Source organism: Python bivittatus, unplaced genomic scaffold (genome assembly GCF_059951505.1).
Source record: "Python bivittatus isolate LINGU-HERP-01145 unplaced genomic scaffold, Pbiv_v1 ctg000070_np1212, whole genome shotgun sequence".
NCBI classification, from domain to species: Eukaryota; Metazoa; Chordata; class Lepidosauria; order Squamata; family Pythonidae; genus Python; species Python bivittatus.
Genome location: NW_028277034.1, coordinates 41,147,918 through 41,173,539, shown reverse-complemented (window position 1 = coordinate 41,173,539; position 25,622 = coordinate 41,147,918). Strand labels below are relative to the sequence as shown.

The following is a 25,622-nucleotide window of genomic DNA, read 5'->3' as shown; positions in this document are numbered from 1 at the left end:
AGACAGCAAAGCTACCTTAATGGGTAACATTCAGGCCAAAACGTTTAGCTATAAGCCAGCTAAAGTTCTTCCAGGCTTCCTCAGATCTCCCACTCAGTATAGGAAATATGACATCCAACCATCACACTTTATTACTTTGAAATTGACAAATAAATTTTAGAGCTCTCTCTTAAATAATAGTTTCAACCTGCCACTCTTTCAACAACTGCATTAAGTGCCAGAAAAACATTTCACTGTATTTCTTGAGATAATTGTGCAATTGGCTAATTTTTTTACCCCCCAAATGTAGCAAGACCCAAAGGGCTTTTTTTGGGGGGGGGGTTCATTTGTTGCTGCAGGCTCACTTTCAGATATCCATTTGGTTTCTAGATATGCTAGCCAGGCAGCAAAGCAATATATGGAACATATTAATTCTAATTATCATCACAGCAATGTAATTGCATATGAATATAATACTATCTAATTAAAATCAAGAATTTGAATTCAGCTATAGTTTAAGACTTAACCTTTTCTGGAATATACACTACAACAGAAGCCACAACAGAGACTATCTTGTCAAAAGTAGTACAAAGCACTTCAGTATAATGAAATAAAAGGACAAATCTACTTGTCTAAAAGACAATTCACTGTACACATTTTATTTACAGTTTTGTACACTGTCTTAATATGAATGGGACTGCTTTTCTATTTGAGCCGTACTTAAACCAAAGCAAAATTTAACCTAAGGAATACAAAGTGTTAAAATACAGCATAAGATACAAAAAACAGGAATACTATTTCTAGTAAGGAATGTAATTCTGGTGTTAACATTTTTTTAAAAATCCACAATTATGTTCAGGAAATCACACAAACATCACTGATTTGACTTGAAATGCATGAAATTTGTAGCAAAGCTTTGATATTACAAAATAATTACCATAGAATGCACAAAATTAATGTTTATTAAACCTTTTGTCATATTCCCAGATCCTTCACCAATGTTACATGAGCAAGAACTGAAATCAGAATATCACTAATGTTATCAGAAAGGGAAACAAATAAATTAAATCTAGCAGCCATCAGCATCAATTACAGCAATGACCATGCCGTATAAAGAAAGATTTGCTAGAAAAATGTATGCGTCATACTCTTCTTTCAAACCAGCAAAACATGTTATTGCATACAATGCAAAGATGAAAAAAGTAGTAGTTTATTCCCCTGTAGAAATGGCACTGTTTTCAGGATTTTTTTAATATAATAGTTACTTTCTTAAGAAGCATCAGAGAATGGGTTAGGGAGATGTATATGGATTTGAGGGACAAACGTTGCACTGAAATTCTTTGATTGGAAAAGGTTACCTTTAGCCAAAAAATGGGGTGGGGGGGGAGAAAACAGAAGTACAAGACAAAGCAAATGAGAGTTTCACAAATTTAGAACATTTAGATGGAAATCAGATTTAAATGCAGTCCACTCTGCTTTTATAGAGGCTTTGGTTCAGCTCCCAAATCTCGATTGCTTGACGCAGTCTCCTATGAAATACTTTGAAGGTGTCTTCTTAAACAACAAACCTATTTTTAGTGGTAGAGCCACTTTTAGTAGCTGTGTCAGCATGGGACTGATAACCAATCACTATCTTTTGAGGAAGTCCTAACCTTTCCTTGTATACTCTCCTGGAAAATTAAAAACACAAAATATAAATTTAAGTTGCATTGTTCATAAGAAAACATGACCTTAATTTTCATTGTGTAAACTCCAGGTGCAATATTTCAATGTTTTTACATTCCTTTTGAACAAAAGTCATTCCACTATTCACACAATATTTGATCTTATCACTTATCACAAGCAAATAACAGCCATAATAGCATATAATGAATTTTAGGACTTGTTATTTGGTAAAACTCCAGTACATATGCAGGTGATCATGTGCTACACATCCCTTAAACTTTGTTTCTCTGCAAGATGGCTTACATCTTCACATAAACATGGCTTTAGCACTGTTTTGAATAGTCAGTTTATTTGACTTAGGATGTTTTAACATGCAAAAGAAAGAAAGAAGCCTTTGCTTTAATATTTACAAGAATTGTCAAACTAGATTGATAAAATTCCCTCTTTTGTGAATTCATGAAACATATGGGAACCAGCAGGTTTTCTATATCTGAATTTTGGCACTTTGGGACTATGTATTAGGTTGACAGAAAAATCGAAAGATTACTGTCTTCCTATGTTCCATCCTGATTATCCCATTGCTTTTCATTTTTAGGGCTACCAGCTGGGAGCCTCCTCAGTGGTAAGCAACCCAGAGTCCAAACTGATGGGGGACTTTAAAAAAAATCCTCAGTGACAAAACTACCTAAACTTGTAACCTTAACTTAATGTTCATAAGAGTCTGTCAGCTCCCAACCAGAGAGATAGCAAAGCAGCTGGTTCATGCCAATTGTCTCAAGTCTGAATTACTAAAGCTGTCTACTGGGCAAATTACCTTATAGCTCTCTCTGCCCCCGATTTGAATTCAGAACGGCACTGATCTGGAAATCTGAACTACCTCTACCTTTCTCTATTGGCAACCTCTACTTTGGCTAATTGCAAAAAATGTCAATTTAAGCTGCTGATATTATCTTACTGAGTTATGCATGGGAACATTTTGTTACTTGGAAAATCAGCTTGAAACTTATATGCCTGTGTTCAATTCAACTGTTTAGGCAGGGCCAGCTGGTACCTCCTTATAATAAAATAGCCATGCCATGGATGAAAGTTTTTTCTCATCTAGTGCCAGTCCTCTGGAATCAACTATTTTAAAAGGTGCTAAAATGTTTATTTTTAATGGACCTTTGTGAAACTAAAGTATTTTTTAATGCAGAATTCTAGATGTGTTTTAACAATTGTTAACAATTTTTTAAAATGAGATAAGGACTGTTCAGGACACCAAGACTCCATATCTTAGCTGTGATCTTAAATTAGGTTGAAGTGAGTAAATGCATTAATTTTTGATATTACATTTAATTATTTTATACTGCATTTATACTGGTACATGAAAGATAAAGCTACTAATAATATTGCAACTAGGTTTGTTCATTATGGCTATGACTTAATAATCTTACATAGATGGGTCTTATGGGATATCAATATATAAGATACTTGGAAAAAACTCTGCCATAAAATGTAATACTATTATTTGATTTTTATACTGCCTTTATTTTTTTTATCAACTCAATGCAATGTACATATTTAATGTTCCCATCTATTTTCCCCACAACAATTCTATGAGGTGGGTTGGGCTAAGAGAGGTGACTGGTCCAAAGCTGGCTTTTATTGCTAAGAGAAGACCAGAATTCACAGTCCCCTGATTTCTAGCCCAGCACTTTAGCTACTACGCCAAACTGGCTCTCCAAATAATTATTTGCTATGTAACATTATTAAGAACATTTGTTACTTCACATATCACCTTGAGAGTTCTGAAATAAATTATATACAAGATTCTGCTACAAACTGTAGATGGGTTGAAAAATATAAACAGCCACAGTAACAAAAATGAAAACAAAAAAAAAGCTTTTCTCTTTCTGCACTGCAACAAAGACATTGGAAGCATTTTTCATTAAACCCAGACTAGGATTATACCCAAAATCCTGATGTGTTGAAATAAATGAGCTTTATAAATTATAAAGTTGATCTGTTTCATTTGAACACAACTTAGTACCTGAATTAAACATTAAAATAGTTAATAAAAAATAAAAGCAAAAGCTTCTGAAACATTATTGCTTTCTAAAGTAGCTATTCTGAAGTTTCACAACATTAACTTACCCTATATGTGTAACAGCATCTCTGTTTTCACATTCAGTAGTCCATATTGCTATTTTATCCCCCTTGGTTCTAACATTAACAACAGCTCCACATACATCATCGCTGTAGTCATCAAAAGATTCTCCAATAAGGCACAGCAGCTACAAAATTGAAGATAATAATGGACAAGCAAACAGTCTAAATAACAAAATACTTACCAAAATATCCACACTATATAACAATGTAAATTTCTACTAATTTCAATGTACCACCAGACGAAATTGCCATTTGGCAATAGATTACTAAGGAAAAAAAAAAAACAGTCCAAAGCTGCTACACAAAAGATCCTATTATAGTAGGATATCCTATCTCCCAACAGTTTTGACATAGAAGCCTTTCTATACTCAAGAGCTTCTCTGTTAGTTAACCCATACAAGACATTTTCAAGAACAGCATGAGAGGCATGGCCATCAAAATCCCTTTTCTTCTATCAAGAAAAGTAATCTTTATAAAAAAAAAAAATTAAGTAAACTGAATTACTGATAAACACTAAGATCTATAATAGAGCAAAGCATAATTCACAAGTAGCCCTGGTCCTTAATCTAACCACACCAAGAGATTATCACTACCACTGATTTAAAGACTTGTGCCAGAGGACCAGTATTATCATCTTTTGCTTTGAATTTCACCCACTTTTAATTCACTTACTCCATCACAGCTCCTAGATCAGGGTTTCTCAACTCCAGCCACTTTAAGCTGTGTGGACTTCAACTCCCAGAATTCCCTCCTAGCAATTCTGGGAGTTGACGTCCACACAGCTTAAAGTGGCTGAGATTGAGAAACACTGTCCTAGATACTGATCTGGAAAACAGACAACTATGGAATGTTTAGTTACTGACATGGAGAACTGGATAATATCAGTATAGTAATGACACCCAATGTCATAATTCCACATGAGTGCTCCTGTTATATGGAAAGCATTACATCAGCTTTACTAATGAGTACCCTCAGGCAAAAAAAAAAAAAAAGGTGAAACACTAAGGAGTCTAGTACAAGAAGCATTATAGACAATTGATCAAAATGGTATAATCCTGTTTCACACATAAAGGCAAAGTCGAGAACTAAATAAAAGCCTGCTTATTTCCAATCATCAAAACCACACATGCCAACTCAATCTCATAGCCAGATGGGAAAGTAAAGCTCAAGTGGAGTGAAAGCTGTCATCCAGAAAGATTTATACCAACAGTGTTTAATTTTTTGGGACAGGCAGCCATACTTGCTTTGCCATGTTGTATTGTAAAAAACTATTCATAGGTGACCTAACATTGATTAATTCACCCGATATAAATATAATTTCACCAAAAGCAAACGAATAATCACCTCATTTAATAAAGGAAAAACATTTCCTTCCTGAAATATACATTTATTTTCCAAGTTCTATTCACCTGCCAGAACTTCCTCAGACCTAAAGATGCAGTGGCCTTTACAAATCTAAGCATGCTGTCAACATACTCAATAAAAACTATGTTAAAGTAATCTGATCAATTGCAAGAAACAGGTGATTGATATCCCTGGTCCAAAGTGTTATAAACAAGTCAGACTAATTTGAGTGATTGTACCACTGGGCTGCAAATCACCCACTGTAGAATTTATCTCAGATATGGACATTCCAATGCCATTCAGGCAAAGCTGTTACCAATTTGATGTGATAGTAACAAATAATGTTTTTTACTCTTTCCAATGTAAAGGAATCTTGGAAAAAAATATGTAGGGGGGGGTTGGGACTCTCTCTGTCTAGCCAATAGCAGAATAACTCCCTGAAAACTGAACAAAATGGGACCAAATTTGTTGGGAAAGATAGAAAAAGAAAGTGAGTTTGAAAATGGGCCAGATCTGGCTGGGGCAGCAGAAATAACACTTCCCTCCCCGGCAAAACACCCAATGTTTCCTTATGGGAGAGGCAATTGGGCAGCAACTCAGAAATAGTGGTCTTGTGAATCCCAGCATGCACATGCACACAAACAGAACACATAATTCTGTTACACAGAAGAAAATACAAGTGTTTCCGATGGCTACTATTGATAAAAGGATTAGAAATAATTCTAGATGTCCTGCATGCTTCAGGATGACTCTCTGAAAACAGATTAGAACAGGACCAAATTTGGCATTTGGGGGGTAGGGGGGGTAGGAAAGAAGCCACTGAAACAAAGATCAAATTCAAAAATTGGCCAGATCAGACTGAGAGCTGTGGAGAAGAATAACGGATCAAGAAAAAATTCCTCATCCCATCTGGAATGGCAGTTGGGCAGCTGCTTAGAATGTTGCTCACTGATTCATACTCAGCCTCCACCCTCATCACATAACCCAGAGCAGAGTTAGTCTATTGTGTTTCCCAGTACACACAACATACACAGACACAGAGGAGAGTAGAAACAGACTATTCATATTATTACATATAATGCAGACACCTCCTATGGCCACCGCTAGTAAAGATATTTGAAGGAATTTCAAACACTATGCTCTGCATGCTCTCCCTACCTTGCTATATTTTCCAACCCAACAGAATATTTGAAAGAAATTATGTAAAGAGATCTGCCTGTCTGTTCATCAGCATAATGACTCTGTGAGAACTGAATCGAATGGGACCAAATTTGGTACAGGAGAAAAGCAAACACAAGAAAAATTGAGTTCAAAAAAAGGATGGATCAGGTCAAAGGCTTGGAGAAAAGTTTCCCCAATGCATCCCCGTTGAGAGAGGTAGTTGGGGAGTGGCTCAGGATGTTGCCAACTCCTCCACTCTAAACTTCACTTCTTGTGAAGGGACCCAAGCAACACTATTATTAAGCAATTAGAAAGAATTCAAGAACTCATGCTCTCCATGCTTTCCTTACTGGTCACTGACACTTCACAGGCCTACAATACACTTTATAGGCTTACAAATACACCATACATCAGGGATATGAAACTTTCAGCTACTAGGTCTCTAAAACTGGCTTCAGCATTCTCCTTAGATTCAGTATAACTGCAATTTGCTGCCAGCTCTACTATATATTTGGGATGATCAGTATGACATGGCGGCCATCCAAGATCATAAAAATTATTTTTAACACAACTTTTGAATCAAATTCCAGAATCTAGTAGGATTCACGAGTCTCTAAGACCAATTGTTTTAACAGTTCTTTAACAATAAGAACATGCAGTGCCAAGAACACCCTGATATGGTAATGGTCTAACTATGATCAATTAATTATCTGTATGGATTTGGTACACTCTGACTTTTCCCTTTAGAAATTGGGAAAAAAGAACTCTTCTCTTAAATTTGACTGAAATATGAGCACCATACATAGACAAAAATCACTTACTGTCTCTAGCCAGAAGCGATCAAGATCACTTCGTCTCTGCTGCTTGTTTAGTGTAATTAGCCATCGCCCTCCCCGTTTATTCTTCTCATCTTCCCACATGGGTTCAATACCATCCTAAAAAGTGCAGTTTCAATATAAAACACAATATCCAGATTTGTAATTAACACAATTTATATTTAAATATTTGGAATTTGTTTACCTTTATGTTACTAAGATTTTAGTCATGCATGAAACATTGCTGTTTTTTAAAAATCAGTATATGTCAATACACAAAAATATTTTCCTTCTGACAGAGAAATGGAAATCGAGGACTAACTAGATTAAGCATTTTATTTACAGTACTATGAAAGTAGAAGCAGTGAGTGGTAAAATAGGAAAGACAAGATCAGCAACATTTAAACAAATGTTGCTCATATGTTTAGCCTCTTCTTGAGAATAACAGAATAATATTAACAAAATTAGGATTTTGTGTCCTAACAAAAAATCCCATGCTGTAGATACAGAAACTAAAGTCAATAATAAACTCTGTATGAAGGCTCATTGATATATCCTTTAAAGTCTTTTAGTTAGCAGATTACCCTCCAAAATCGCCTAACAAGATGAAATACACTCAAAAGTTTATTCTGCATACCTTAAAGAGTGAGTAATCGCAACCAGGCATTAAATTACTAGAGAGCTGGATATGGTTATACAACCTATTTGGGGGGAAAAGAAGTACAATCAATGAAGTGATCTACCACAAACATTGAAGACTGCAGATACTCAAATATCTAAAAACACATAAATATATTATCTTAAATGTCAGGGTTAAGTTTTCAATATGAATTCTCAATAGCACGTTATTTAAAGAAAAAAATAGTAATTAAAGACATAAAATCATTACTTCAAAAACTAATACAACACTGTCATCATCACAAAACTTGAGAATACAGCTCACAGGTATACGCAATACTTGACAGAGCCTATTGTTTGCAGTTTCCCCAATGCCTTTATTTCTTTCAGCCACTTTTTACTACAATTGTAGCAGGCAAAAATATTTTATGCCTTCTACTTTCTCAAACTTAAATCTAAATGTTTATTATAAAAATCAAGACATATTCAAATTTATTTCACATTTTCTTTGAATATTCCTTTTTATTCAACTTATTCCCCTCTATTTCCTCATATATAATCCTCAAAAACAAACAAGAGAGGGGGGAAAAAAAACTAATCAAGTTTCAAGTATATTTATAATTTCACTTACGCCCAAAAATCTTCAACAGTATCAAACTTTGAGATCAGGCGAAGATTTGCTTGCCAAGTTTTACTTTTGTCATTTTTAAAGAACCAGAGTGCCCACCTGGGGAAAAAAAAAAGACTTCATGTTGGCATACAATATAGAATGAATATTTGTTTTAAAAGGCAGGGATTAAAATCATAGCAGAGAGAAGAAATTTGGGAAGGAAAATCCAAATCAAGAGTATACAAGTATACAGACTTAATGTTCAAATCTAGTAAACAACTGGACATACAATGGAGACTCTAGGTGGCAACAATTCAACAACAGGAAGAAACCTGAAGTCATACCTATGTTTATATAATGACTGCTTAAGCCCAAACAAAAACTGAATTACCTCCCTTTCCCAAATTTCCACTTTCTGGAAACAGATCCTAAGAAAATCAGTTTGAATTATATAATTTGAAACATGACCGTAAATAACTCATAAGCCTCTAATGGCACTTACAGCTAGTTGCCAAATGAATCAATTAATCTCTGATTCAGAAACTAGGATTACTTATACCAATTCCTTTAAAAGAAAAAAATCACATTCAATTGTTTTGAAGAACTAGATTCAGTATGTCATTATTATTAACAATTGATTAATCAGCTGATTCATCCACTTTTTAGATAGAAATTTTACTCCAGGCAAAATTATTTTGCTCTTTCATGTGTAAGGGAATAAAATACATGAAATTATAATTTCACTAATCCAAAAACCTAAGAATTGTGATACGGTAGTTTAATATTGAAACCCTAAGGCACTAAACATATCAATATTAATGAAGAGCTAAAATCACCCACTCTTATTATGATGTGATTGCAGGTTCTCCATGGATAATTCCTAGTTATTTCTATAATATCTTCCACATAGATTTTTTTTTTAACTTTGGCTTGAATTGGTGTACCACCTATTATGAAAACTAGAGGCAAAAATACTAGTCTCCCATAGGAAAAACTACATGTATGCTCAGACAGAGAAGTCAAGTCAGTAACATATATATTGTTACACCACCCACTGTACCACCCACAGCATCTGACAATCATAAAACTGATTGTTGTCAAGTTTCTACCAATAGCTATGGCTTGCAGAAGGTGGCTGACATTATTGTTTCAGGTTTGGAGGGGGCTGTATTTTAAATTTTCTACCTGCATTTTTATTGGCCTAGGACCATAAATACACAAAATTAAAAAATCATGACTTTGCAACTGTTTCTTTTTTTTTTAATAGCAATTTTATTGAACTTTACACTTAAAAGCATAAGAACTAATAAAAACTAAAATAAATAGAAAATGCAAAAAAGGGGAAAATGATAAAGAAAAAAAAGAAAAAAGAATAAAAAAGAAAAAATATAAAGAAATTACTTCCCCCTTTATAACAAGAATAAACAATTTCAATAACTTATCACCTTCTCTTAAAATTCAACAAATGATCTCTTCTTCCCATATCTGATCTCTTATCTATAAACAAATCTTTAAGACCTTCTCGTTCAGTCCTTGTCAGCAAAAGTCCATTAAGAGTTACCAGAGATAACTCTCAGGCCCAGCCCAAGGACAATGCTGCAGTCCAGTCCAGTCCAGTCGAGTTCAGTTGCTTTATTAGCTTGCACCATATAGATAGAATCATGCCAGACTAAACCTATACTACTGCAACTAGTCGATATACCCTGGGAGATTCTAGGGAGCGGCTATCCTGAACTCTTATGGCTCTCACACTCCACCTCCGGACTGTGTTGTCTTTTGTCTCCTTTTCCTTCCTAGAATGCACCCCTTCCCACCTGACAGTCTTGCTCTCTGCTGCAATCACCCTCCCCTTCACAGATAGATTCCATCACAATAACAATGTATCTATTTTAACCTTGATCAAATAAACATTCCTTCCTTTTACTTTTAACAATCCTGATCCTTAATCCCCTCTCATAATGTCCTAGAACTTGATTTCTTCTCATTTTTTCTTCATCCCTTCTCACAAAATTCTTCAAAACTTTAACAGGTCTCTTTTGTAAATCCAATATAAGAAAGTTATCCAGGTCACTCTTTTGGTTTGTTAAGACATCAGCCGGTTTCATTTGTATATCCAGTGTAGCATCTCCTTCCACATCATTCCTGTAGCCCATCATTTTTAAATCCACTTTCAAATCAATCTCAGTCCTATCTGGTAAAATTTGCTCCTCCCCCATATCATCTTAAACATAGTCTATCTATAATGGCAAACACTCTTAAAATTAATTTCTGAATCCCTTGTTCACAAATATCCTTTAATATGGCCAATGTTAAAGTATTTTACTCCATTCTGTAAGTCAAATTTAAGGGTTCTTCTCCTTTAATTGTAATCTTTAGTTCCTTCTCGTTCCCTCTATTGTGCAACCTTCAAAATCCCATCTTATATATTTTTTTAAGTATTCAAAACAACAGCATTTCCCCATGGGCAGAATTCTTATAATTAGTTTCAAAATCTTATTTCAAATCCATCTGGACCCTTAGTCTGCTTGTAACTTTCCAAAACCAACATTCTAACCACCCTTTTGCTATTTAATCCAAAAAAAAATTTTTTTTAAGTCCTTAAATTTGTATTTAAAACTTCTTTCGCTAAGGATTGAAGGAAACTCACCCGGTGTAGTAAATCTTGCTGTTCTGAAGATTCCTAATATCTGAAAAGCAGTTAACAAGCAATTTCCAAAAGTGATTAAAAAAGGAAGTATGCGAACCCTGTGTCCTTAAAGGTGCCAACCGCAGTTCGGGCAGAAATGGCAATCCCTCATCTCCCAGAACTCTAAACCTGCCAGAGACCGCTATCTTGTGGTCTCCTCGTGAGGAGCCACTGTCTGGAGCACTTGTGGGCGAGTCCTTTCCTTGTCTGGAGAGAAAGCCTGAAGAGCTTGTCCTTTTGCTGACTTTTCATTCTGCCGTGGTCGTCAGCACTGCTCTCAGCAGAGCTGCCTTCAGTTCACCATTACTTCCCCGGAAGTCCATTTCGCAACTGTTTCTATCAACTACCACGTATCACCAATATATCTAACTATAGTAATCATGAACCTATTCAGCGAATAGAAATGGAAAATGGCAAAGCAGGCTATAATATGGAATTGGACAATTAACAGCTAAAATGCCACCTATTCATATACTTCCTTCAAAAAATGCAGGTAATACCCTATTGGAAAACAATTTTATTTCTGTATATTTTTTCTGAAATTAGTTAATACATACAGTAAATGAAAGCTAACACTCAAAAACACATTTCCAGATAATTCAAATTTTAAGCTAAGAGTATGCTATATTCCTTTAAAAAAACTACTATACAACTGTCTCCACCATACAATATTGATAATTTGTAAATTCATATATTTCTCACTGCCAATCTAATATATGCTTGGAGAAACAATGGCCAATGGGAAGGATTGTTGCCTTCATTCCCTAATTTTGGCCATCCCAGAAACATTTATGTAGTAGCCAATATTGAGATCAAACTTCAATTCTGGCTACTGAGCTACTCAGGCTGTACTTTAAATCATTTTCTTGCACAAAATACTGAAGACCTGAAATGGAAACAGATAACTAAATATGACAATTCACCAACATGAATGTATCATATTCTATCAATTAAGTACATGCCTATTTCAATTTTGAAAAAATCAAATGGTCATTATATATTATTCCATGAACACTGTGCATAATATATAAAATACTGTAGTTACATGTAGAACTAAAACATTTGTTTCTCAAAAGGTTCCCCTAAACAGGCCACTTCAAGGTTCACATATTTCTGGAAATATATCTTTCAGAAGAGGAAACAGTTCCATTTTCAAGAAAAAGGAAACAAAATATTCTGAGAAAAAAACCAAATATTCTAAAGATGAGCTGTTTTGTTTTGCATATCCTATACTATTGCCCCTTTTATGCAACATTTGAAAGTTGCTTTATCTACAGTATATTGAGTCAGAAGAAGTATTCCCGTTTGAAAAAGTGAAAGTATATCTTTATACATATTATATTTTGTATAAATATTATATCTGTAAATGCTAGCAAAAATAACATTGTCATGCAGAGAGACACTATTTGAGTTGGGTGGCCCTATAAATTCAATAAACAAACAAACCAACAAACAAATCAACAAACAAATGCAGCATATTAAGCAGGGAAATACACACACACACACACATATGCAGAGAGTACTATTTTCAGAAATTGGTCTTCAACTGAGAATAACATTGCAGGTTGAGGGATGCCATAGTCTTGGAAAGATTACTGCTGACAAATCATTCTAGTTAGAAACTGAAAAAGAATTCCTCCTGAAGAATTAAAAGCCATCATACATAATTAATATGCACATTTAATTAGTAGTACTGTGATTTACTATAATCACGGTTTAGAAGATTTTTAAGACTATTTCCTTAAATTACTTATGCAATGTTATATTGCTGGTGCTAAATTCCATTTTGAAAGCAACATACACTGAATTTCTTCAGTGGCTTGCATGGTAGCTCAAGACTGCATTTACATTTCTGAACATACAGAAAACAGGAGTGAGACATGTTAACCAAAATAGGCATGTGCAACTTTTTTCAGATCAAGAGCTGTTTTAAAGCCTTGAGTTGTATGTGGAAAGTTGTACTCCAAAAACTGAACAGAGAAAGGAGAAACGAAAATGTATGTCTTCATTTTAATTAAATTAGATAAAATCAATATGATTATTCCCCAGGGCTTAACAGTTTTCCATATCTATCACATTAACATTCACTGACAATTTTTGGAAAAATTTTGAGGCTAGCAGGCTGTGTCCTCTCAACTAAAACCTAAAAGTACTGACACAGTCATCAACTACATTCTACAACTATCAAGATGACAAGGAAAAGTCAGAGCAAAGATTTAAATTACATTCAAAAGTAACATTCTGGGAAGAAACCCAAACCCTTTAAGATTCTGAATAGGGAGATTGTATCAAATACTATCTGTAGTACAATGTGCAATTTGGCTGAAATGTACACTGGCTAGAACAATTAACTCCTGTTTAAACCAAGAACTTATTATCTGTCAACACTGCACTTCAAATTGTTATGCTAAAAAGATCACAGTATGAAATGTGTGACAGGTTAGTATGTTATACATTACACTTTAAAATCACAATGCAGATAGTGATTTAGAACCTTGTTATGTAGTTTGTAAAGGTAGCACATTTTCTTTTATATATATATATATATATATATATATATATATATATATGATTTTTATTGAAAGTTTTAAAAAAGAAGATAAAAACTAATACAAACTAATATAAAGTAAGGAAGGAAAAAAAAAAGAAAGAAAGCAAAGAGAAAGCAAAAAGTACAAGAGAACAAAAAAAGTTAAATAATAGAAAAGAAAGAAGATACAAAGAAGTGGCTTTCAATATTCTTCACAGCATATAAGTACAAATATTTTAACCTCTCTTCTCTAAAGTTATATCATAATACTCTTTCTATAATCTATCCTACCTAGTCATCAAAGCCATAAATCACAAGTTCATTTTTTTTCATCTTTATGCAAAAAGTCACTAAGAGGAAAGGTAGCAGATTTTCAACTATAATTTCTTAAAACATAAAGAGAATACCCTGTTATATAGCATTTCAGAGGTTATCATAAAGGACCTGAAATTTAACATAAAAAACAAATGTTTCCCAACATTTAATTTAAAAAGGAGGATGCTTATGGATATGTATTCTGCATTTTTAAAAATAATTTCATTCCAAAATACCTAGTTAATTCTGTTTTGGAACATGCTATTACACAATTTAAAGGAAATATGCCCCACCTGTTTTGTAATGGATGCTTAACGTATGTTTCAGGACTCACTATCTCCTGAGTTGCTGATGTCTCAGTTTTCTCTTCTTCTGAAGTCTGAGGGTTAGAAATGGTTTCCTATAAAAACAAAATAAACAATTAACTTGCTTCTTTATAAAGGATAAAATATTACATGTGAAGGTTTATTTGAAAGATAACCACTATGTTCAAATATTCTGCCATTAACATTTGCAAATAGTTTAATATGGATATGTATATATAGTTTCCAAATATAGGCATTCTAGAACAATTAGAATTAAATTTCATGTGTAGTACTCAGGAGTCTTCTTAGACAAATGCAACTGGAACAAAAAGATGAAGTCAATTTATCCACTGAGGACTGTATTATCAAATGTATGCAAATTTAGTAAAATGTTACTTTTCTTAATGCAGTAGTTCTCAATGCACATACTGTTAAAGTAATTCGTTACTACAAGCCCCATGCATACTCCAAAGGTACAGTTCAGATAAAAAGGGCAACAAAATTCCAAGCAATGGTACCCATCAACATATGTTTTCAAAGATTGCTAATTTTACTACATTTTAAACAGCTAAGTTTATGTAGGGATTTTCTTGCCTATTTCTGCCTTTCTACATACTTCATTAAGATTTGTAATATCAAAACATATGATAGAATAAATCTTAGGTACTAACAAGCCACTCTCAATTGTAATACATTTGATTAGGAAATATGTACAAACATTATTTATTACAAACTTCATAAATTATAGACACCCAATATAAAAAACAAAAAATAATGGGACACTTGCAGATGAAACGAGTTACATTAAGGTCTCAAAAAAAAAATCAGTGTGAAACGTCAGTTATGACTAACCTAGGTACTACTGATTTCAGTGAGATTAGTTACAAAGTACTTGGATCTAAACTACAGATAGTCCTTGGTTAACAATGGTAATTGGGACTGAAATTTCCATTGCTGAACGATGTGGTCGTAAAGCACAATGTCACATGACTGCATCGCTTCATGATGACAATCCTGGCAGTCCCCATTACTGTCCTTAAGCAAGGTTTACAGGTTGTTAAGCGAGGACTTCCTCGCAACTTCCTGTGGGCTTCCAACAACCAAAGTCAGTGGGGAAGCCTGAAGGAAGTTGCAAGTCCCAGGTGGCTCAGAAGCAAGCCAGCGGGCAGGTAAGTGGCTGCTGTGGGGTGGGGGAGGGCGTGTGAGGGTGCAGTGCAATGGAAATGAAGTGAGACGTAGAGTGCCTGCTGTTGGGCAGGGGAAGGCATGCGAGGGACCGGTGAAATGCAGCAAGGCTTGGGGTGGGTGCTGCCAGGCAGGGAAGGGTGCACAAGGCTTGGGGTGGTTGCTGCCGGGTGCAGGAGACTTACTGGAGCAACTTGTTACCTTCCCTGCCAGCTTTCCCATTGACTTTGCTTGAAGGAAGCCAGCAGGGAAGTCTGCAAATGGCGATCATGTGACCACGGGATGCTGCAACCATCTTAAGTGCGAGCTGGTTGCCAAGTGCCCAGATCATGATCATGTAACTGTGGGGGCGTTCTGTGACAGCCGGAACTTCAAGGACTGGTCGTAGTACCACTCATTCAGTGCCATCGTAACTTCAAATAGTCGCTGAATGAGTGGTCATTAACCAAGGAATATCTATAATGAAGACACCTGTACTGTCACGTAAAATGGTATATTCCTGCTAATTTTTAGAATTACATCTATATAATCTGGGGAGAAATTGACACAGCTCTTTCCTGCCCCTCAACAAAGGCTAAAAATTCTGATCCAGATACAAAAAGCACTATTTGCAAATGAAAAATCCTATGAGAAATGAAGCTAATTATGACGATTTAATTTGTATATTCTGTGTGCTAGACTATCTGGAAATACAGTAATATCAGGCATCTAACAGATGGTGCACAAAACTATTTTAGTTAAATCTAGCAAACAAAAAAGAACCATCTGATATTACCAGTACAGGGACTGATTAAATATGTAACTTTCAATTTTATTACCTGTTCCCTTAGCTGCAATTATAAAATATAATTATATTATACCTTAGGTGAAGGAAGTCTTTCAATAACCAACAACATAGACTTGTCATCCTTTTAACTTCCAATCTAAACAGGAATGAAATTAACGCTTATACATACTTTTGGATCATCTGAAAACTGAACCCACATTTTATACTTACTCCTGTCAAACTGTAAAGAAGCTTGTAAAAACTTTTTTTTTAATAATTGTCTTAAAAGAGAAATTGTGGTGTCAACTACAATTTCTACACACAATAAAACTTCTGAACTAAATATATGTGCTTTGACTTTACTGATTAGGCTGGTAGTTGAATGTTTTGAGGTTCATTCCCATAATATAACAAAACTACATGAATGTTCAATATCTTTCCTTTATGTTATATATTTAATAAGCCTGTCTTTCAAGTGAGTAATTAAAATTAAAATAACTTAGATACAGGTATTCAAAACATCAACTTACCTTTACTGAATTATATAACCCAGAATGGCTTTCAATCATGATGATTCAAAGTTTTAAACTCTAATTCTTTCATATAAGTCTCCTGTATACATATACTTTTTTTCCTATTTGCTTTGGAAACTGGTAACACTTATAAAAAATAGGAATGTGCGAAGTCTATCAAAAAAGAGTTTCCAAAAAGGCAAATGCACTTAAGGCTGTAATCTAGTGGTAATTATGGATCATTCCATAGTTTATTTTTTTCTTCTAAGCTTAAGAGCCTTGTATTATCCTGCCAATATTTATAGACTAGAAAAACAATATACTTGTAACTTGTGCCTACTCTTGAAAATGAGAGATGACATTTTTTATAACCAGATGCAGAGGGACATAGTACATGCATGCTATGCCCTGGCAAATCTCAATCCTTCTGTATGCACTGTACGTACTGCTAAGCCAACTTGAGCATTTAACTTGCTAGTATCTATGGTGTCAGTGCCAAATGCAGTTCACTTGGTTCAATGCCAGTATTTTCCCCTGCACAGTATTACTACAGTCATCTTCCATTGCATCTCAATCCCTACTTCTGTAGTTCACCACTCAACTCACAATACAGTAAGTTGCAGTGGCGGGTGGGGGATGAGGGGAACCTTCTCGTTTAACAAATTAGTATCTGAAAGTGATGTTTGGCCTTAAAAATTCTGCACAGCTACAAGAAAAAGAGGAAAAAAGATCTATTTAAACATAGGACAATTGTATGAAGAAGGCCTGAATCAGAGACAACGATCAGGACCCCAAATGTTCATATCCCCCCCCCCCCCAAATTATGCTAGTGTGAAAAAAAATTAGTTTTTTCCTAGCCAGTTCTAAGGAGCTCAATCATAGCTATACTATTCTTCGGAAATACAAAGGAGCAAAAAAGAGAAAAGGTACAAGTTACACCAAAGATCTGAAAGAAAGCAATTTTTGTCGCCTGGTTCGGAGGCACAGCTTAAACCCACAGGATGGTGCCGCCCGAGAGGAGACAAACGGGCGTTGAGACAGCATTGAGAGGAACCACGGAGATCAGGGATGGGGGCGGTGGAAGAAGGGATTCTCCACCGGTGTTTGGGCACTCTGTGTCTGGCAGGCGCGGGGAGGCAAGGAAGGAGAAATAGGCCGGCATAAGCGGCGCGATCCGCGAGCTTGGCACGACGAAATATAGAGAAGTTACGTCCAGGATGGGGGCCCAGAGTCCGACTGAGCTCCGCCCTCCTCTCTCGTGGTGAATTCTCCTCTCCCTGCTCACGCCGGCCGTCTTCGGCCTTCCTCTCTCTCCACCTCAGCCGTCAGACGACCCCTCCCCGTCGCCCCTCAACGCCCCCGCCCAAACTGTGACGGCACAATCCTGGCCGCTCGCCTCACGAGCTCGAAGCCCCCCTCCCCGGCCTCCCAGGTCTTCCCATCCTCCTCCCGCAAGGCACTCCATCGCACACGCCGGCGCCTTTCGCTCGCCGTACGCGCGCGCGCGACACACAAGTTCCCAGGCCGCTGTCTGCCGCCCTCCCTCCTCGCCAACCATCTCTCCCCCCCACACACACACACGCTTTCGGCTTCGTAGGTAAGAGACTCTCTGTCCCCTTCAGGGTCGTGTGGCCTTTCCATAACCTTCTCGGAAGCCTTAGTAGTAGGCCGAGGGCGGAGAGAAAGAGGAAGAGGGGGAAACGAAGGGAGGAAACGGGAATAAGGGCACTCACCGGTTCCACCGTCGCCATCTTAGATCGCTCTGATCGCACAAGCGCTGAGGGGAGGGGAGAGGTAAAAGGGGAAGGCGGATAACAAATCAGGTTCGAAAACGATTGGTCGGCGGGGAGTCACGTGGAGGCGACGGCCGTTTTGGCGGCTCGGCGCGTGCGCAAGCCCGGTGCGGGGAGGGGTTGGTGCCCGCTGCCAGAGGGAGCAGCAGCAGCAGCAGCGTCTTCTGGGAATTGTAGTCTCGGATGATTTTTTCCCCCCTCTCCCCACACCTCCCCCTTCCAGGAGAGAAAGTCACGTGGGAAAGGCAGACGGGGGCATGTCAGGCTGAGGCGACGTTGCTAAGAGCGGAGAAAAGTGACTCCTCGAGTCCGAAAGCGGCAATTGCAGGAGCAGCCTGCGGGTGTGACCTCTGCATCGCCCGCTGATGCCCGGCCTGACGGCGCAGCTGCCCTTTTCTGTCACGGGGTGTCAGCATGTGTGATGCAAGCCGCCCCTCGTCTCTCCGGCCGCCACCATTCAGGTCCCTACCCAAAATCTGAGAGCGGTCAGGGAGGGCGAGGGAGCGATCAGTTGCTTCTTCTTTAACCTACGTATTCTAATAGTACAGAAGAACAGCAGTTGACTTCTTATGCTACCAGGCAGCCCGTGGCAGTTAATAAGGTTATCTGAAGCAGTAGATATACCCTGAAATCCTATGGATAATTTTTCGAAGGACTTACATTTCCCGGCCAATCTGCCTATGGGTTTTCCTTGAAATTCCCGCTCTCAGAATGGGAACACAAATTCCAGCGCAACTGCCCAATTTTTGGCTTATTCTCTACTTTCATTAACATGGTTGCCCAACTTTACAGTCTTGAGAAGTACTGGACCTCCATCCCCCTGAGCTCAACCTGCAGGAGCAACTGCCAAGGAGGAGAGCACTGTTAGTCTACGGTGGCAGAAAATCAGGAGTCTGGCAGCACCTTTTCCAACTAACACATTTTATTAAATTTTGTTAGTCAGAAAAAGTGCTAGCAGAGTCCTTCTGATTTTTTGCCGTGCTGGTTGGGGGATGATGGAAGCTGAAACTGAATACATCTGGAAAGCAACCGGCCAAGGAAGACTGCTACAATAAACATTTTTGAAGAAAGTGTATCACTCAGACGAGGCACTCTGTAAACAATTGAATTTTGTTTTAAAACGGATTTAATGATTGTTGTCAGAAATGAAAAACAATTTGAATGCATCTAAACACTTGGACAATAAACAAAGTCACTTCATCAAGCTTGCCAACTTTTTTTATGTTCTGTTGCAATCTCTGATTGTTGTGAGGTGCCCGGAGTCATTGAGAGTTGGGTGGCATACAAGTTCAATCCAGGAAACAAGTCTCATGGGCTGCTATATGGCAAAGGAACAATGTATGTTCTGTAATGATCTTTCAGGGGTACTTCATTTGGTCACCTGTTCCTTCTCTGATTATTCCATCCACACTATAATAGGATGTATTTGGTCCCATGTAGTGTGTATTTATTTATTTATATTTCAAATTTGGACACCACCCACCTCACAAGAAAGTGAAACTACACCTTCATTTTCCATAGCCGAGCTAATGATGACTCTGAATTCTAGTTTAATTATATGAGTAAACAAGCGTTTTTGCTTGTTGCCCTGAATCTCTTCAAATTTCATTTTAATTGATAAGTTCTAATATTGTGAAGAGAGAGCCAGTTTGGTATACTGGTTAAGGCATCAGGCTAGAAACCAAGAGACCATGAGTTCTAGTCCTGCCTTAGGCACGAATCTTGCCAAGAAAACCACAGGGACTTGTCCAGGCAGTTGCCAGGAGTCAACATTGACTTGAAGGCACAATATATATATTCAGAACAGGATTATAGATAGCTCAATGAAAATGTCAGCCCAATGTGTAGCTGCTGTAATAAAGGCAAATGTTATTAGAGAAATATAATAAAAAGACATATAAAGTTTTTCTTCCCTCTTCACTATATACATACCTACATATATATTACATTACATTACATTATATTATAATAATGTTATATTTTAGAGTCAACACTGAATTGAAGGTGTTGTGCCTTCAAGTCAGTGGTGACTCGGTAATGTAATGTAATATATACAGTATTGTGAAGACAGAAGGAAAGCTTTATATGTCTCTTTATTATATTTCTCTAATAAAATTTGCCTTTCATTACAGCAGCTGCACATTGGGCTGACATTTTCATTGAGCTATCTACCATCCTGTTCTGAATATATATTTAAATAATGTTTAGCATTACTATTATTTCCACATTTTTAATATATTTATTTTACAGTACTTATAACCTGCCGCAGCCCCAAAGATTATGGGTGGCATACAACATCAATAAAAAGAAAACAAAAAGCACAATAAATCAATCAGAACAAGGTAAACATCAACAGCGGGCCGTTGGGATTTATTTTTGTTCCTTGTGATTATTCTTTAATAATCCCAAGATAGATGCCCAGAGTTAATTTCCTGGGACCAAAAGTGTCTTGAAATAAAAATGTGTTAACCTGTTTGCAGAATTTCAGTGAGGTGGAGGTGTTACTAATATCCAAGGGATAATGTTTATTATTTTTATATACCTCAGGATTCCCAAAAAGAATCCCAGAGATTTATAATAAAATATAAACACCAATATAAAATATGAAATCCATAAGCTATCTACGCATCCCAGTGTCTGTTAACTGATTACAACTTTATGGTTAAAATTAGATTAAAAGCTCTGTGAAACAGCTCTAGTACACTGATTATCAAAGTCAGTCTGTTTATAGCCAATTATCTATTCTGATACATCTTTAATACTTTACCAAGAACATTATATAACTTATGTATACTAAATTATGGAATTAAGTCCATATGTTAAAATACTGTATATAAAAATATTTTCCTGTCCTTCCAACACAATGGATCATGTGGATTTGTTTGCTTTTCAAGCATTGTGGCTGTCCTCTGATTATTTTGGTTTGTTTCTGAGAAGAATATCCTACCAGAACCAACATACTGACATACTCCTACTAAGACTGAACTAAGTGTCTCTGATAGGAAGAGTACTGATGCCTTTGAACTTGGAAAAGACACCTGAGAATACCCTGGAAGTCAAAAAACCTAACCAACAGATCATCGAACGAATCAAGCCAGAGTTCTCACTCGAGGCCAAATGACCAGACTCAAATTATCCCACTTTGGACACATTATGCGAAGACTCAACTCTCTGGAAAGGGCTCTTACGTTGGGAAAGTGAAAGGAAACAGGAGAAAAGGGCAACCAGTTGTTAATGTTGCTCATACTTGCTGGGGATAAAGGGGAACATTTCTTCTTTTTTTTTCTTCACTTTTATTTTAAAAATCATTCATATATATGTGTGTGTGTGTGTGTGTGTATATATATTATGTAGATTGCATTAGTTTTATTTATATAATCTTCAATAAAATTATTACACACACACAAAAGATGTGAATGATTTTCTTTTATCTGCCCTTAAATCTATTTTTTTTATTGATTTAGCCACATTTAATCGTTTTATTTCATATCCTGCCTTTCTACCCATAAGGCACTGCTGGGTGAACTTCTTTGGGGCACCCCTTATGGAAGGTGTGTAAACAACATTTACAGGCAAACAGTTAATCAATACAGACTCAAGAAGTGCTGAGGGATGTACTTGTTCATACAATTTAAGATCGATTCACTGCAAATATGACCAAAATGTTGTTTTGTTTTGTATTTGTCAATTTTCTTCAAAGCACATGGACTGCATTTGTTAATAGTATCTTTGTCACAGATAGAACTACTCATGTATTTCATCAAAACACAGACAGACCTGGAAGAGAGTGCATGGGTGCAGCCTCATACAGGGGTTTTAGCCACCTTTCAAGTTGCCCAAATAACAAGATAAAAAGGGATTGGAAGTTCCAGTCACAATTTCCAAGACACTGTACCATACCCCTAATTCATGCATTAAAACTCCTTATTGAAGTAAGTGTGATTGTTGCTCCCTTGATTGTGCCCTATAGGGCTTGACAATCACAGACCATGGCGGAACACGGCAAGGAGCACCACAGTGCTTCCTTCTACTGTACTTCACCTTCTGCCTATCAGCTATGCCAATAACCCGTATGTCAGGTTAGAAAACAAAGCTGACATAACTCTTATCAGTTTAATTTCATCTCCCAAGTATCTCAAATCAGTAAGTACTACAAAGGAAAGGTAGTGCTGGCAATATGCGTCTCAGTAGGTAGCACCAAGAAATATCCCATTAAGTATGTAAAATGATATTGAAATAGGTAAAATGGCATTCCCCAAGGTAATAAATTAAGTGTAAAGCATAGCCATAAGAAGCCCCTGGTTGGCAGTACCACCAGCAGCAAACCTGATATATACAGTAATACCTCAGTTCACCAACCCTTCTGTTCATGAACAATTCGGTTCGTGAACAGCAGCATTTGCAAAATTTTGCTTCCGTTCGCGAACTCTGCATCGGGTGACGAACACGACCCGCGGCCATCTTCCCTGCTCTGACACGTGGTCGTGGCTTCCTCTAGGTGAGATCGCAGTCGCAGACAGACACTTGCTGTGAAGCTTTTTGGGGTCACCACAAGCAAGGTTAGTATTCTCTCTCTTCATACTGTACTGTACTGTACTTTGTTTCATATTTTTGTGGTTAAAAAAATACATCTGGTTCAGAACGGATTAACCTTATTTACATTGAACCTTATGGGAAAATTTGATTCGGTTGGCGACCAATTTGGTTGGCGACCACGTTCATAGGGGTCAGAATGAATTAACCTTATTTACATTGAACCTTATGGGGAAATTTGATTCGGTTCGTGACCAGAATCGTGGAACGAATTAAGTTCGTGAACCGAGGTACTACTGTACTTATTTGGAAAAGAACCAACAACACAGAGATGTCAGAATCCGGCTCTCTCCAGATTAAATGGATTTTCCATGGAGAGAACGATAGTTTTGCACACATCACTGCTCTTTCAAAAGACTGCTAGATCCATGCTTAAAAGCAGGTCTACACTCTTCAGAAGAACACTGGAACTGTGTATATAAGAAGCCTGTGTAATGCCCAAATGAAGCTTTGCAAAGATGCCGTCAGCTATGCGGGTGAATGCCTCTGTGGCAGGTAGGTACCTGATCACTTCTGCAGCCCAAGTCATACACAGTAGCAGTAGTGCTCAGCAACTAGAGGGGGCAGGGTGGGCCTGCAGCAGCAGAAAGTGGCCAGTGGGAGATGGGCAGATCCCAGCCCCTGGCATCATCACCAACACTGTCAATGAGGTATTGTGGAAGACCCATGTCAGGAAAGAAGATAATTACTACTTTAAAACCAAAACAGCTGTAGACAAATGTAAATTCCTTCTGCAACAAGAAGGCAAGTCTCCTAAAAACAGTTAGCAGAATGTCTTCATACTGGGTAATGAGGATAAGCCTAGACTGTGGGAATCTGGAGGTTTACTCAGAATTCCTATCAAATGAAGTCTGGATAAAATGTATGGCCATTAATGATTCTGGATATGTTGCAAAGTGGGGATAGAAAGAAGGGAAATTCTTGACAATGGAATCATATAGTAAAACCAAAGCATGAGTGAGTCTGCGAAATACTATTGAATCATAGTCTATATATCCATTATTTATGAAGTGTGGAGGAATAGGGAATGTTGGGTTAACACATCCTCCCTCAATGTACGGCACAAAATTGGACCTTTCAATGTCTTCTTAATTAAACTCTTGCCATTGCTACTGACCAGAAAGAAATGTTGAATTTGCATGTTTTATTATACCCTTTATATATTTTTAATATGGCTTCAAAGTATATCCTTACACTTTATATATTTTTAATATGACTTCACAGTACATCCTATCTTATCTTTATTTTAATCTTACTCATTAACTGATGTGCTGTTGCTCTGATCCTCTTCTCTTCTGTCAATTTTCTGCTTAGATTTTCCCTTCTGATTTCATATTTGCTGAAAAATAGAAGGGGCTTTATATCCTAAGAACTGAAGCCAAAGTGTAGCATTCTGATGCAAAATTTGAAGTGAAACTCCATATTGTGACCATCTGTTTGTTTACTACAGAATTCCCTTCAGACAGAAGTATAACTATCGTATGATTTACACTTTAAGTCCCTTTTAAAGCTATGTATAAATGTTATAATCCCTCCCCCCAAAAATCTCAGAGAAGAAAATGGACCATGAAACCTATCCTCGTCATAGAGTTTGGAACCTTGAAGCTATATCATCCAAATGAAATAATTTGCTATTGTCTCATTTATTAGAGTGTTAGGATATCATGAAAAATCAAAATGACACTGCAGTTAAAGGCCTAACAATAAGCCTCTAGCAACAAGCATTTTTCCTTACACTTCGTCTTTTTAAAACACAGCCATTTGTAGTATAATATCCTTCCTCAACTCTGCACTCTCCAAATGCATTGGACAACTGCCCTTATGCCCTGATACAATACTCATACAATGTAAACACATATAATAATTAAATCAAAAGCACTTTTATAGTCCAATTTTATATGCTCAAAAGTGCCCCTGAATTCCAATAAGAATATAAAGGATTGTAGTCTTCATCAAATCTGACTGGGTTATTGAGGAAGGTACACATGTATTTTCCTCTTCCAATGACTTCAATCCAGTTACACCCATGTTGCAGGAAAATGTTGCATGTAACTGAGAGCACAAGAGGATCGACTGGATTCAAATACTCACCAACAGCATAATGAAAGAATGTGCAGTTCTGAATCTAGGCAAAAAGGTTTTAAAATTGTTCATGCTGAATCATGTCTAAATGTAATTTTCTCAATGTAATACATATGATGGTCTTTTAAAGTGTTTTATTTATATTTTACTTATAAATTTAATTAATTTGGCTTATTTTGTTCTTTTCAATTAGCAGCCTCAAGTGCACTTTTAAATGGAAAGGCAAGATATAAACCCACCAAATAAACAGTACAATCCCAAAAAGAATCAGAGAAAAGTTTAAATGTATTTCTTATTGTGCGGATTTATATAGCAGCAAATAAAGTAAAATGAATAAAATCTTAGTCAAAATAAGACATTATTTTTTAGAATATTAAACCATTGATAATATCAAAATGCTGGGCACCCATGTAACTGTGATGCTAAACCTCAAATACTCCAGGGATATGCATCTTTTTGGGGCCACTGAGCACATCTGGAATTTCAAGAGCACGTGGCCAGTCATGAACATCTCC

The 25,622-nt window shown here is 36.7% G+C and overlaps 1 protein-coding gene across 1 annotated transcript; it reads right to left on the bottom strand.

The window, feature by feature from the left end:
• Nucleotides 1-923: 923 nt before the first annotated feature.
• EIF4E (eukaryotic translation initiation factor 4E) lies at nucleotides 924-18,444 on the bottom strand. Its single transcript, XM_007426320.3, has 7 exons — nucleotides 18,373-18,444; nucleotides 14,165-14,271; nucleotides 8,362-8,457; nucleotides 7,750-7,813; nucleotides 7,119-7,232; nucleotides 3,778-3,917; nucleotides 924-1,649 (listed from the first exon to the last, which is right to left on the bottom strand). The coding sequence occupies exons 1-7, from the start codon at nucleotides 18,388-18,390 to the stop codon at nucleotides 1,535-1,537; spliced, it is 654 nt and encodes a 217-aa protein (XP_007426382.1). The 5' UTR covers nucleotides 18,391-18,444; the 3' UTR covers nucleotides 924-1,534.
• Between the last annotated feature and the right edge of the window lie 7,178 nt (nucleotides 18,445-25,622).

Coding starts and splice junctions, on each gene's coding strand:
- EIF4E (XM_007426320.3), bottom strand. Junction 7,233..7,749: donor GCGATTACTCACTCTTTAAG/GTATGCAGAATA, acceptor TGCACTTTTTAG/GATGGTATTGAACCCATGTG. Junction 1,650..3,777: donor GATGCTGTTACACATATAGG/GTAAGTTAATGT, acceptor TTAATTTTCCAG/GAGAGTATACAAGGAAAGGT.